This window comes from Ylistrum balloti, unplaced genomic scaffold (assembly GCF_031769215.1).
Source record: "Ylistrum balloti isolate Yb309-2 unplaced genomic scaffold, AGI_CSIRO_Ybal_v1 Utg370210, whole genome shotgun sequence".
Lineage (NCBI taxonomy): Eukaryota > Metazoa > Mollusca > Bivalvia > Pectinida > Pectinidae > Ylistrum > Ylistrum balloti.
Genome location: NW_026782180.1, coordinates 97,493 through 110,018, shown reverse-complemented (window position 1 = coordinate 110,018; position 12,526 = coordinate 97,493). Strand labels below are relative to the sequence as shown.

At 35.6% G+C, this 12,526-nt stretch overlaps 1 protein-coding gene across 3 annotated transcripts in view; it reads left to right on the top strand.

Annotated features, from left to right (window-relative positions):
- Positions 1-12,526, top strand: part of LOC132551681 (sorting nexin-25-like) — a 32,542-nt gene that overhangs the window by 3,339 nt on the left and 16,677 nt on the right. The window contains exons 1-7 of one of the 3 annotated variants that reach the window (XM_060215862.1): positions 265-294; positions 2,230-2,512; positions 2,895-3,055; positions 7,096-7,227; positions 7,751-7,932; positions 10,169-10,355; positions 11,091-11,161. In XM_060215862.1, the coding sequence (XP_060071845.1) occupies positions 2,285-2,512; positions 2,895-3,055; positions 7,096-7,227; positions 7,751-7,932; positions 10,169-10,355; positions 11,091-11,161 (961 nt within the window). In that variant the 5' untranslated portion in view covers positions 265-294; positions 2,230-2,284. Of the gene's footprint in view, positions 1-264; positions 295-2,228; positions 2,513-2,894; positions 3,056-7,095; positions 7,228-7,750; positions 7,933-10,168; positions 10,356-11,090; positions 11,162-12,526 lie in introns of those variants that run through there. The other 2 variants (XM_060215861.1, XM_060215860.1) reach the window with 2 other exon arrangements.

Genomic DNA, 12,526 nt, shown 5'->3' with positions numbered 1-12,526 from the left:
TCTTCACGCCAAAAGCCGGCTTTTATGCAAATTTGCAAACCATTATTTTGAGCGAAACGCATCAATATTTTGTGGGGAAAAACAAACTGTGATTATGCATTTAAATCAATACCATCAACCCTTTTTAGTGAGAAATTTGTTTGCTAAAGATGAGTGAAATACTTTGTACATATTAAAATTTTAATAGTTAGATCACTTACATGTTTCGAAATTTAAACAACCTACATTGTCGTCTCTCGTTCCTTAACGAGATTGTACGAGAACATAATAATAAACAACCTCTCACGATAACCCGTAAGTCAGCGAACTCTAACCGAAGAGGTGAATCACGCATGTGTCGACCCTTTTTATTTTTGGCAAGTACTGAAGTGTCTATATTACAGGTCTCTGAAAACATATTCATTGAAAAGTACAACCCTGGAAATTATCGGCGTATATCACTCGTATCGTCAAACGTCCGATATAAATAAATCCCAGCACTGGCAGCAGGGATTAGCTGATACTCATCATAGCCTTAATTTATTTCCCATCTTTAGCATGGCTTCAGGCAATCCAGGTCATATGACAGTCAGCTAATTGAGTTTATTATTGATATCACTAATTACTTAGAATTATCAGGGACGTATAATACAGTATATCTGTATTTTACGTCCCTGGAATTATCATGGATTTCACAGTAAGGCATTTGATAAGGTCAGCTACCAACTTTCAATCTACAAACTTAGGAACTATGGCAGAGTTGGGCAAGTAAACACTTGGATAACAAAACTCCTTAAGTAACAGGGCGCAAGTAATAATTGCCAAGGAGGAAAAATCTACCACTGTCTCATTAAGATCAGGTCCCTTACCCCCCACCTCCGTGGGCCTAGCCTTTTTGTCTGTAATATCAATGACATCACTGTGGGCATTTCATTCTCCATTAGACTCTTTTCAGATGATACCACAATGTATCTTGCAGTCATTTCAGAATGAGATGTCCAATCTCTGCAAAGTAAAAAACGACCTTGTCAGCTTGGCCATGTGAGGGTTGGAGGGTCAAAAAATAGAAATCCCATTGTCCGTTTGTACACGATTCACTGACATGAACTCCAACATGTGTCCATAACTGCCAACTTTTTTTAATCAAGCGGTAGTTTCCCAATTTTCACTCCCCATCCTTGTCTCCCAACGGTATGAATCAAAATTGGGGTTATATCCAGATTTCAGAGATCCCACTAGGTAGGCTATAGGTAACCTTGCTATGTTTGTCAAATTGGTAAGGTTGACCACCTGGCCACATAATCAAGGCCTAGCTAGGCAAGTACACTGCTAACTTATCTTATTATTGTCACAGTTAGTATAGAAATGTTTCATCTTTCCATCAATATAATATTTATTGGCATCATGGGTTGTAAATTATATAAACATTGCTGGAGTGCTGATCCATGCACAGGTTGCTAAAACTTTGTGTTTTTATGTAGGAAAAGTTTCTGGCTATTTACCAAGACCAAGACAAATATTCAAATTGACAATTGATAATTGAACCCCTATCATAGTCTGACTTTCCTCAAGCTCATACATGCATATGGTAGGTATTCATTTATATTAAACATTTGAACAGAGACAAATATGTCAACTATAAGGCTGACATCTGGTATATGTAGGATTTGTTTATTTAATGGATTTTATACAAATGCATGTCCACTATTATGGCCTGTCAACCTTTCAGCAGATGACTGGCATATGTAACAGTCAATGCTAGAGGAAATACAAGCTGAAATATCTGTGACACATGCATTAATGCAATGTAGCTATTTTGACAAAATTACAGAAATAAATATTTTTACAAGATTGCTTTCTTTTTGTTAGTAATGTCATTGAATATTAATTGCTGATCTTGACTTGAAACAGATAAATCAATTATAGTATATATCAATTTGTATAGAGTAAGATGTCAATATGATATGAAATAGAAAAAAAAACAATTACAGCGAACAAACAGTAAGTTAACAAAACATGCAACATGCTAGTCTTTACCAGGTGGCAATTTGTTAGCATCCATTTTAAGTTACAATACAGTATGATGTACCATACTGGAGAGATAGAGATACAAAAAAATCAAACTGACAAACATTTTAATTCAATATGTATCACAATAAATCATTTCACCTCTGCACAACATACAAAGTTTTATGAAATAGAACCTTCTTGCAAAGTAATGATCTTTATTGTATCTTGTCTGAATTTTAGCTGGTGAGATGGACATGGTCTCTGAGATGACAAGAAGTTAAGTATAAGTGAGAGGATGAATACGGCCCAGAGTGTAGTGTTGGGGTGTGGTGGACTGGTACTTGCTGTCCTCTACCAGTATGATTTCCTATTTACAACCATATTTGTAATCCTCCATTTACTTGTGATTGGTGCCGGTATATTTCTTGGGTCATCATGGTCACTGGTTCGAGGAAAACAGTACAAACCAACATCAGCTCCTCCTGAAGATTCAGCTGTCAATATGCTGATACAAAAACTAATGGTAAAGTCATAACCTACATCATCTCTATCTCGTTATTACAGAATTATTTTAATGGTTAGAAATGTTATAGGTCAATATTTAGGTTGCAGCCTAGTTATTATACAGAGGTCCCCTTTAACTGGGACCTTAGGAGTTCTTTACATATATTTTGAAATTATATAAGATAAAGATTAAAGATAATTAAAGAGGTACATGTTTAGATATATTCTACAGATGTTTTATGCTTTTCATCGTATATAAATATCTGGGTAAAGGTGTAAAAATATACAAGATATAGATTGTTGTAGCCATCGTAAGTGAGATGCTTATATATTTATATCTCCATATATGGGTGAAAAGATGTCCAAAGTGTCAGATGTGATGAAATTCTTGTACTTTACAGGAAAGGAAAGCTGATAAGAGGGGGGAGCCAAAGAAAGTTGTGATATCCCGGAATATTGACCTTGCCCTTCAAGAAGTTATTGATTTGTCTCTACGTGACTTTGTTGTTACTTGGTATGAAGATTTGTCAAAGGACCAGGAATCTCTACTGTCAGCTATCAGGTAAGTACACAGAGAATATATCCAGTTATCAGGTAAGTACACAGAGAATATATCCAGTTATCAAGTAAGTACACAGAGAATATATCCAGTTATCAAGTAAGTACACAGAGAATATATCCAGTTATCAAGTAAGTACACAGAGAATATATCCAGTTATCAAGTAAGTACACAGAGAATATATCCAGTTATCAGGTAAGTACAGAGAATATATCCAGTTATCAGGTAAGTACAGAGAATATATCCAGTTATCAGGTAAGTACACAGAGAATATATCCAGTTATCAAGTAAGTACACAGAGAATATATCCAGTTATCAGGTAAGTACAGAGAATATATCCAGTTATCAAGAATATATCACAGAGAATATATCCAGTTATCAAGTAAGTACACAGAGAATATACACAGAGAATATATCCATCAAGTCACAGTTATATCCAGTTATCAAGTAAGTACACAGAGAATATATCCAGTTATCAAGTAAGTACACAGAGAATATATCCAGTTATCAAGTAAGTACACAGAGAATATATCCAGTTATCAAGTAAGTACACAGAGAATATATCCAGTTATCAAGTAAGTACACAGAGAATATATCCAGTTATCAAGTAAGTACACAGAGAATATATCCAGTTATCAAGTAAGTACACAGAGAATATATCCAGTTATCAAGTAAGTACACAGAGAATATATCCAGTTATCAAGTAAGTACACAGAGAATATATCCAGTTATCAGGTAAGTACACAGAGAATATATCCAGTTATCAAGTAAGTACACAGAGAATATATCCAGTTATCAAGAATATATCCAGTTATCACAGAGAATATATCCAGTTATCAAGTAAGTACACCAGTTATCAAGAATACACAGAGAATATATCCAGTTATCAAGTAAGTACACAGAGAATATATCCAGTTATCAAGTAAACAGAGAATATATCCAGTTATCAAGTACACAGAGAATATATCCAGTTATCAAGTACACAGAGAATATATCCAGTTATCAAGTAAGTACACAGAGAATATATCCATACATATCCAGTTATCAAGTAAGTACACAGAGAATATATCCAGTTATCAAGTAAGTACACAGAGAATATATCCAGTTATCAAGAGAATATATCCAGTTATCAAGTAAGTTATCAAGTAAGTACACAGAGAATATATCCAGTTATCACAGAGAATATATCCAGTTATCAAGTAAGTACACAGAGAATATATCCAGTTATCAAGAATATATCCAGTTATCAAGTAAGTACACAGTTATATCCAGTTATCAAGTAAGTACACAGAGAATATATCCAGTTATCAAGTAAGTACACAGAGAATATATCCAGTTATCAAGTAAGTACACAGAGAATATATCCAGTTATCAAGTAAGTACACAGAGAATATATCCAGTTATCAGAGAATATATCCAGTTATCAAGAATACACAGAGAATATATCCAGTTATCAGTAAGTACAAGAATATATCCAATATATCCAGTTATCAAGTAAGTACACAGAGAATATATCCAGTTATCAAGTAAGTACACAGAGAATATATCCAGTTATCAAGTAAGTACACAGAGAATATATCCAGTTATCAAGTAAGTACACAGAGAATATATCCAGTTATCAAGTAAGTACACAGAGAATATATCCAGTTATCAAGTAAGTACAGAGAATATATCCAGTTATCAATACACAGAGAATATATCCAGTTATCAAGTAAGTACACAGAGAATATATCCAGTTATCAAGTAAGTACACAGAGAATATATCCAGTTATATCAGAGAATATATCAGTTATCAAGTAAGTACACAGAGAATATATCCAGTTATCAAGTAAGTACACAGAGAATATATCCAGTTATCAGGTAAGTACACAGAGAATATATCCAGTTATCAAGTAAGTACACAGAGAATATATCCAGTTATCACACAGAGAATATATCCAGTTATCAAGTAAGTACACAGAGAATATATACAGTTATCAAGTAAGTACACAGAGAATACATCCAGTTATCAAGTAAGTACACAGAGAATATATCCAGTTATCAAGTAAGTACACAGAGAATATATCCAGTTATCAAGTAAGTACACACAGAGAATATATCCAGTTATCAAGTAAGTACACAGAGAATATATCCAGTTATCAAGTAAGTACACAGAGAATATATCCAGTTATCAAGTAAGTACACAGAGAATATATCCAGTTATCAAGTAAGTACACAGAGAATATATCCAGTTATCAGAAGTACACAGAGAATATATCCAGTTATCAAAGTACACAGAGAATATATCCAGTTATCAAGAGAGAATATATATCCAGTTATCAAGTAAGTACACAGAGAATATATCCAGTTATCAGAGAATATAGAATATATATCCAGTTATCAAAGTACAGAGAATATATCCAGTTATCACAGAGAATATATCCAGTTATCAAGTAAGTACACAGTTATCAGAATATATATCCAGTTATCAAGTAAGTACACAGAGAATATATCCAGTTATCAGTACACAGAGAATATATCCAGTTATCAGGTAAGTATATCCAGTTATCAGAGAATATATCCAGTATATCCATTATCAAGTAAGTACACAGAGAATATATCCAGTTATCAAGTAAGTACACAGAGAATATATCCAGTTATCAAGTAAGACATATATCCAGTTATCAAGTAAGTACACAGAGAATATATATCAGTTATCAAGTAAGTACACAGAGAATATATCCAGTTATCAAGTAAGTACACAGAGAATATATCCAGTTACAGAGAATATATCAGTTATCAAGTAAGTACACAGAGAATATATCCAGTTATCAAAGTACAGAGAATATATCCAGTTATCACACAGAGAATATATCCAGTTATCAAGTAAGTACACAGAGAATATATCCAGTTATCAGTTATCAAGTAAGTACACAGAGAATATATCCAGTTATCAAGTAAGTACACAGAGAATATATCCAGTTATCAAGTAAGTACACAGAGAATATATCCAGTTATCAAGTAAGTACACAGAGAATATATCCAGTTATCAAGTACACAGAGAATATATCCAGTTATCAAGTAAGTACACAGAGAATATATCCAGTTATCAAGTAAGTACACAGAGAATATATCCAGTTATCAAGTAAGTACACAGAGAATATATCCAGTTATCAATATCCAGTTATCAGTACACAGAGAATATATCCAGTTATCAAGTAAGTACACAGAGAATATATCCAGTTATCAAGTAAGTACACAGAGAATATATCCAGTTATCAAGTAAGTACACAGAGAATATATCCAGTTATCAAGTAAGTACACAGAGAATATATCCAGTTATCAAGTAAGTACACAGAGAATATATCCAGTTATCAAGTAAGTACACAGAGAATATATCCAGTTATCAAGTAAGTACACAGAGAATATATCCAGTTATCCAGTCAAGTAAGTACACAGAGAATATATCCAGTTATCAAGTAAGTACACAGAGAATATATCCAGTTATCAGGTAAGTACACAGAGAATATATCCAGTTATCAAGTAAGTACACAGAGAATATATCCAGTTATCAAGTAAGTACACAGAGAATATATCCAGTTATCAAGTAAGTACACAGAGAATATATCCAGTTATCAAGTAAGTACACAGAGAATATATCCAGTTATCAAGTAAGTACACAGAGAATATATCCAGTTATCAAGTAAGTACACAGAGAATATATCCAGTTATCAAGTAAGTACACAGAGAATATATCCAGTTATCAAGTAAGTACACAGAGAATATATCCAGTTATCAGGTAAGTACAGAGAATATATCCAGTTATCAAGTAAGTACACAGAGAATATATCCAGTTATCAAGTAAGTACACAGAGAATATATCCAGTTATCAAGTAAGTACAGAGAGAATTGCTATTACTTGTCATAAGAATCATGTAAGTCAGAGATGTATACAAAATGGCAATGTATATTTTTTTTATTTTTGTTGAATCATGCATTTATTACATATTTTGGATGTCTTTTCCTGTTATATTGCATCTGTGTAAAAACTTTTTTGTTATCAGGTGTGACATTTGGATCGTAATTAAACAACTCAGCACCAGGTTATATAAAGTAGACATGATGAAGTTAATCACGCAGGATGTTGTAGAAAAACTTCATGCTCACTTTACAGAGATACGAATTGCAGCCAAGAGGTTAGTATTTTAACCAAAACTTGTCTTAGGTTGTTATTTTACATATTATTCCTAAATTGAATAGCAATTTATGTACATTAAAAGTAAATGTGTATTAAAGAAAGATCCAAATGTCGATCACTAGACTGACACCATTTTGATACAGGAATCACACAATATAAAAAATCCCCTTCTACAATTACAATTTGACTGACTCAGTGATAAATCTACATGCGAGTCCTGAGTCCTGTTCACATGTCAATTTGATGGGAATCATAGAATTTCCAGAAATATTTATATTTTACACTACGTGACTTGTTGTTTTTAGCAAAAAGTTGAGAAGGACCCAGGAAAATAAATTTTAGATTGATCACTGCTGAATATATTAGCTTTTTATCAATTCTGCTGTGCATTTGTAAAATTCTGAAAATAATGATATGAGATGGTCATATATGTTATGCTGGGAGATAAAATATATATATTTGGAAAGACGCTAGATTTATATATAAAAAATTATGTTAATGTAAAATATGTTTGACATCAGTGGTGACAGCAGTGTTGGGGATGAGAAAAAATTCCATCTACATCCGTGGTTGGCTAGTGAGGCATCTGAAAGGCAGTTCCTTAGCCAACTCTGTGAGGTGCTTCTTCTTATATTTCTCCCTGACAACTACAATGGCTGTACCACTATACGGCATATCCTCCGTGAAATCATCACATCTGCAGGTAAACATCTTGATGTTATTGTAAAATGTCATTAATGACAGACTGGAAGTTAGTTTAGATAGTAGAATGTTGTGAAAATGACTAATATTTCATCGTTCCAAATCAGAAATTTGAAATTTGCCAGTCTGTCCATCTCACTTGTTTCCATACAATATTTCCAGTTGTGCCTGACTGATTTGGCTCAATCTTCAAACAGTGCATCCTCAAATCCTCAACAATGTGGCTGCTTCAGATTGGTTTCTTTGTGCAAATGCTAAAAGCAAAATTTTTTTTTTGTAAATAACTAACCAAAACTGGTAGATAAATGCCTGTTACAGCTGGTAGATAAGTGTTTGTGTGACTCTGATGTCATTGTTAGTGTTGTAGATAAGTGTCTGTGTGACTCAGATGTCATTGTTAGTGTTGTAGATAAGTGTCTGTGTGACTCAGATGTAAGTGTTAGTGTTGTAGATAAGTGTCTGTGTGACTCAGATGTCAGTGTTTATGTTGTAGATAATTGTCTATGTAACTCATATGTCAGTGTTATAGTTGTTGTAAAACTTTATGTGTGACAGTGATGTCACTGTTACAGTTGACATCTACTCAACAAAAAAAGAAAGGTTAACATGTTTCCTTGGCGAATGCCTGTAAATGAGTGAAAACAAAATGGCGTTTGTGCAATATTAGATAATGGTAATGTTTTACATTACAAAATCCAAGGGGGTTACCAAAATCATTCAAGCATGAAAGTCTGTATTAGCAAAAGAGCTGCACGAGGTTTTCTGCGACTAACTTGTATCTTCACTTGAATTTCATAAACATTCAAACTGACAACTGTTCCTTAGATCCTTAGGACTTAGAAATCACCGAATCTTGCTATCTATCAACTTTGTCATTATATCCCCGGCTGTCTCAAGTACAGAGAGAAAGGGCTGTAGGCCTGATCCAGGGTGGGAAGTCTCGCCTTCGAATTGCACGGCATTTTGGTTGCAGTGTTAAGACAATTTGCCAGTTGGTAAGTCGTTTAAACCAAACTGGGTCGACATCCGATTGTCCCCGAAGTGGCCGACCCCATAAAACGACCGCCAGGTATGACCGTCGTATACGATTGATACACTTGCGCAATCGATTCGTAACCGCAGTAGAGACTACAAGGACATTGTTTGGGCGTCGTGTGTCTCCCAAAACAGTCCGCAACAGGTTGAGGGCCTACCAATTGAAAGCGCAGCGTCCCTACACTGGACCCAATTTGTTGCGACGTCACCATAATAATCGGCATAACTGGACCCGTGTTCCCTGTTGTTGGGCCTTACGACAATGGAACAATGTTCTATTTTCAGATGAGTCCGGGTTTTGTCTGCAACACGGTGACAGAAGGCGCAGAGTGTGGAGGTGACGAGGGGAGCGTTTTGCGAACAGCTGCGTCGCAGAACGGGACCGCTTTGGCAGTGGAAGTGTAATGGTTTGGCGTGGTATTTGTGGGGGGACTCGTACCAGGCTTGTTGTGTTAAATGGCAATTTAACCGGCATTCGATATCGGGACAAAATTTTAAGACCTGTGGTTCTGCCATTTTTAAGACGCCATTGCATTGGCGCCATTTTTCAACAGGATAACGCACCAGCGCACACCAGTTGCGTCAGCAGAACTTTCTTGCAGCAGAATAACGTATAGGTGTTAGATTGGCCATCTAAATCACCTGATTTGTCACCGATTGAGCATGTCTGGGACGTTCTTGGGTGATTCGTGAGAGAAGGTCAAAATCAGCCGTCAAACTTGCAGGAGCTGGCCCAAGCCTTGATCGCTGAATGGAACAACATCTCTCCTCGAATTATCCGCCGGTTTACGAGTTCCATGCGACGACGCTGCAATGCTGTTTATTTCGCAAGCGGTTGCCATACCCGTTACTAATGGTGTTACCTTTGAAATTGACCCCAACGTCCTTTACAGTCAAATAAAATCAACTGAACGCAAAGTTTTATAATGAACCATGACTGCAGTTTTATCAGAATTGATCGATTACTTTATTCATACATGATTGGTAAGGATTTATGAAGGGGTTAATTAATTATTCACAGAATAAAGTAATGTTACCTTTCTTTTTTTGTTTAGTATATAAGTGTCTGTATGGTGCCAGTGATATAGCTGGTAGATAAGTGTCTGTGTGACTCTGATCTTTGATGTTATTTCAGTTGCTACTGGGTGATTTGTATGTTAAAGCCAGTGGTTTCTGATGTTTGTATGATATGATGTTTCAAGGATTGCAACCACTGGTAGACATGGTGTGTGACCCAGACTACATAAATGAGAAGCTCATTGCTTACATTGACTACCGACGTCAAGTGTCGGAGGACACGCGGCGCACTTACTTGTATGCTGCCAACTATGAAGACTTTGTCAAGATGATTGGAAAATGTGAAGACATCGAGCATTTAAAACAAATCAGGTTTGTTTCTGGCATCAGTCAGTAATATGTGAAATCCTTTTTCAGGTTTTTAATTTTGTAACAAAATTTTTAAACAGATTAATACACACCTTATTATACTGCTGTCATTTTTATAGAAATGTTTATATTGAGATTATCAGCGGTAACACCATTACAGTAGAAAGGATCTCTATGCCACTGTTTTGGTTTTGCTTGTTTTTCTTCATGCTTTCTTCATAATAGAATATTTCATAAAAGGTAGTATTTAATAGGAATGCAAACTGTAATTACTTAAAAATGGTTGTACATTGAAGTTTCTTACTGAGGATATCAAGATTTCAGGTGTAATGATCTAATTCTGGCTTTCTGACTTCACTCAGACAAAACTCAGTTTACACAGAAATGAAACCATATTTAGATAGAGTTTTACACAGTTTCTGATTACTCTGTCCAATACAAAGTTTCATCACTAACGAAATTAGTTAATGAAATTTAACTTATATTGGCAAGAATAAGAAAATTCTTTTCACATTATTAAACAGACATTGACAAAATTTCATTGGGTGATTGAAATATATTGTACTGCTAAAATCAGGAGCAAAATTAGAGATAGGTCCGTTAAAGATTATGATAAAAACCATAGGTTTCAGATAAAAACATGGTTAAAGATTAAAACCTCTGGTAAGGGATGAAATCCACATAGAAAAAGATTAAGCAGATACAATGTAGAAACTACAGTTCCATATTTTTTTTCAGATATAACATCATAACAGAAATTATACAAGCTACAACTATCAAGAATCTGCAGCAGGAACAGGCTGGTACAGGTAAGCCTGACTGGTACAGACACCTGGTACAGACTGACTGGTACAAACACCTGGTACAGACTGACTGGTACAAACACCTGGTACAGACTGACTGGTACAAACACCTGGTACAGACTGACTGATACAGACTGACTGGTACAAACACCTGGAACAGACTGACTGGTACAAACACCTGGTACACAACGACTGGTACAAACACCTGGTACAAACACCTGGTACAGACTGACTGGTACAAACGCCTGGAACTGGTACAAACACCTGGTACAGACAGACTGGAACAAACACCTGGTACACACTGACTGGTACAGACTGACTGGTACAAACACCTGGTACAGACTGACTGGTACAAACACCTGGTATAGACTGACTGGTACAAACACCTGGAACTGGTACAAACACCTGGTACAGACTGACTGGTACAGACTGACTGGTACAAACACCTGGTACAGACTGACTGGTACAAACACATGGTACACACTGACTGGTACAAACACATGGTACACACTGACTGGTACAAACACCTGGAACAGACTGACTGGTACAAACACCTGGTACAGACTGACTGGTACAGACATTTGGTACAGACTGACTGGTACAAACACCTGTTACAGACTGACTGGTACAAACACCTGGAACTGGTACAAACACCTGGTACAGACTGACTGGTACAAACACCTGGTACACACTGACTGGTACAGACTGACTGGTACAAACACCTGGTACACACTGACTGGTACAAACACCTGGTATAGACTGACTGGTACAAACACATGGTACACACAGACTGGTACAAACACCTGGTACTCACTGACTGGTACAGACTGACTGGTACAAACACCTGGTACAGACTGACTGGTACAAACACCTGGTATAGACTGACTGGTACAAACACATGGTACACACTGACTGATACAAACACCTGGTACACACTGACTGGTACAAACACATGGTACACACTGACTGGTACAAACACCTGGTACACACTGACTGGTACAAACACCTACTATTACTGGCATAGGCAATATGCAGGCCTTATACAAATACATGTGATAATACAGATGATTCAGACCTTATTAGTCAAAGGTATGTATAATTATGTTATTCACTTTCTCTGCATGCAAGTGTTTATCTGTCCATGCAGTGTTTACGTGCAAGATATCACATGAATCCCTAGGCAGATTTAGTTCGTATTCACAGCATTACAGCATCAAGTTCTACATCTGATTTGATTTTGGTGATCATCACTCACGGTTAAAGGTCACAAGTCACTTTTTAAATAAGAAGGTTGTGTAAAAGATATTTCATCAACAACTCATTTTATTTAGCTTAAAATTAAAAAGGTCTTGGGGTTATCTGTGTGAGCCT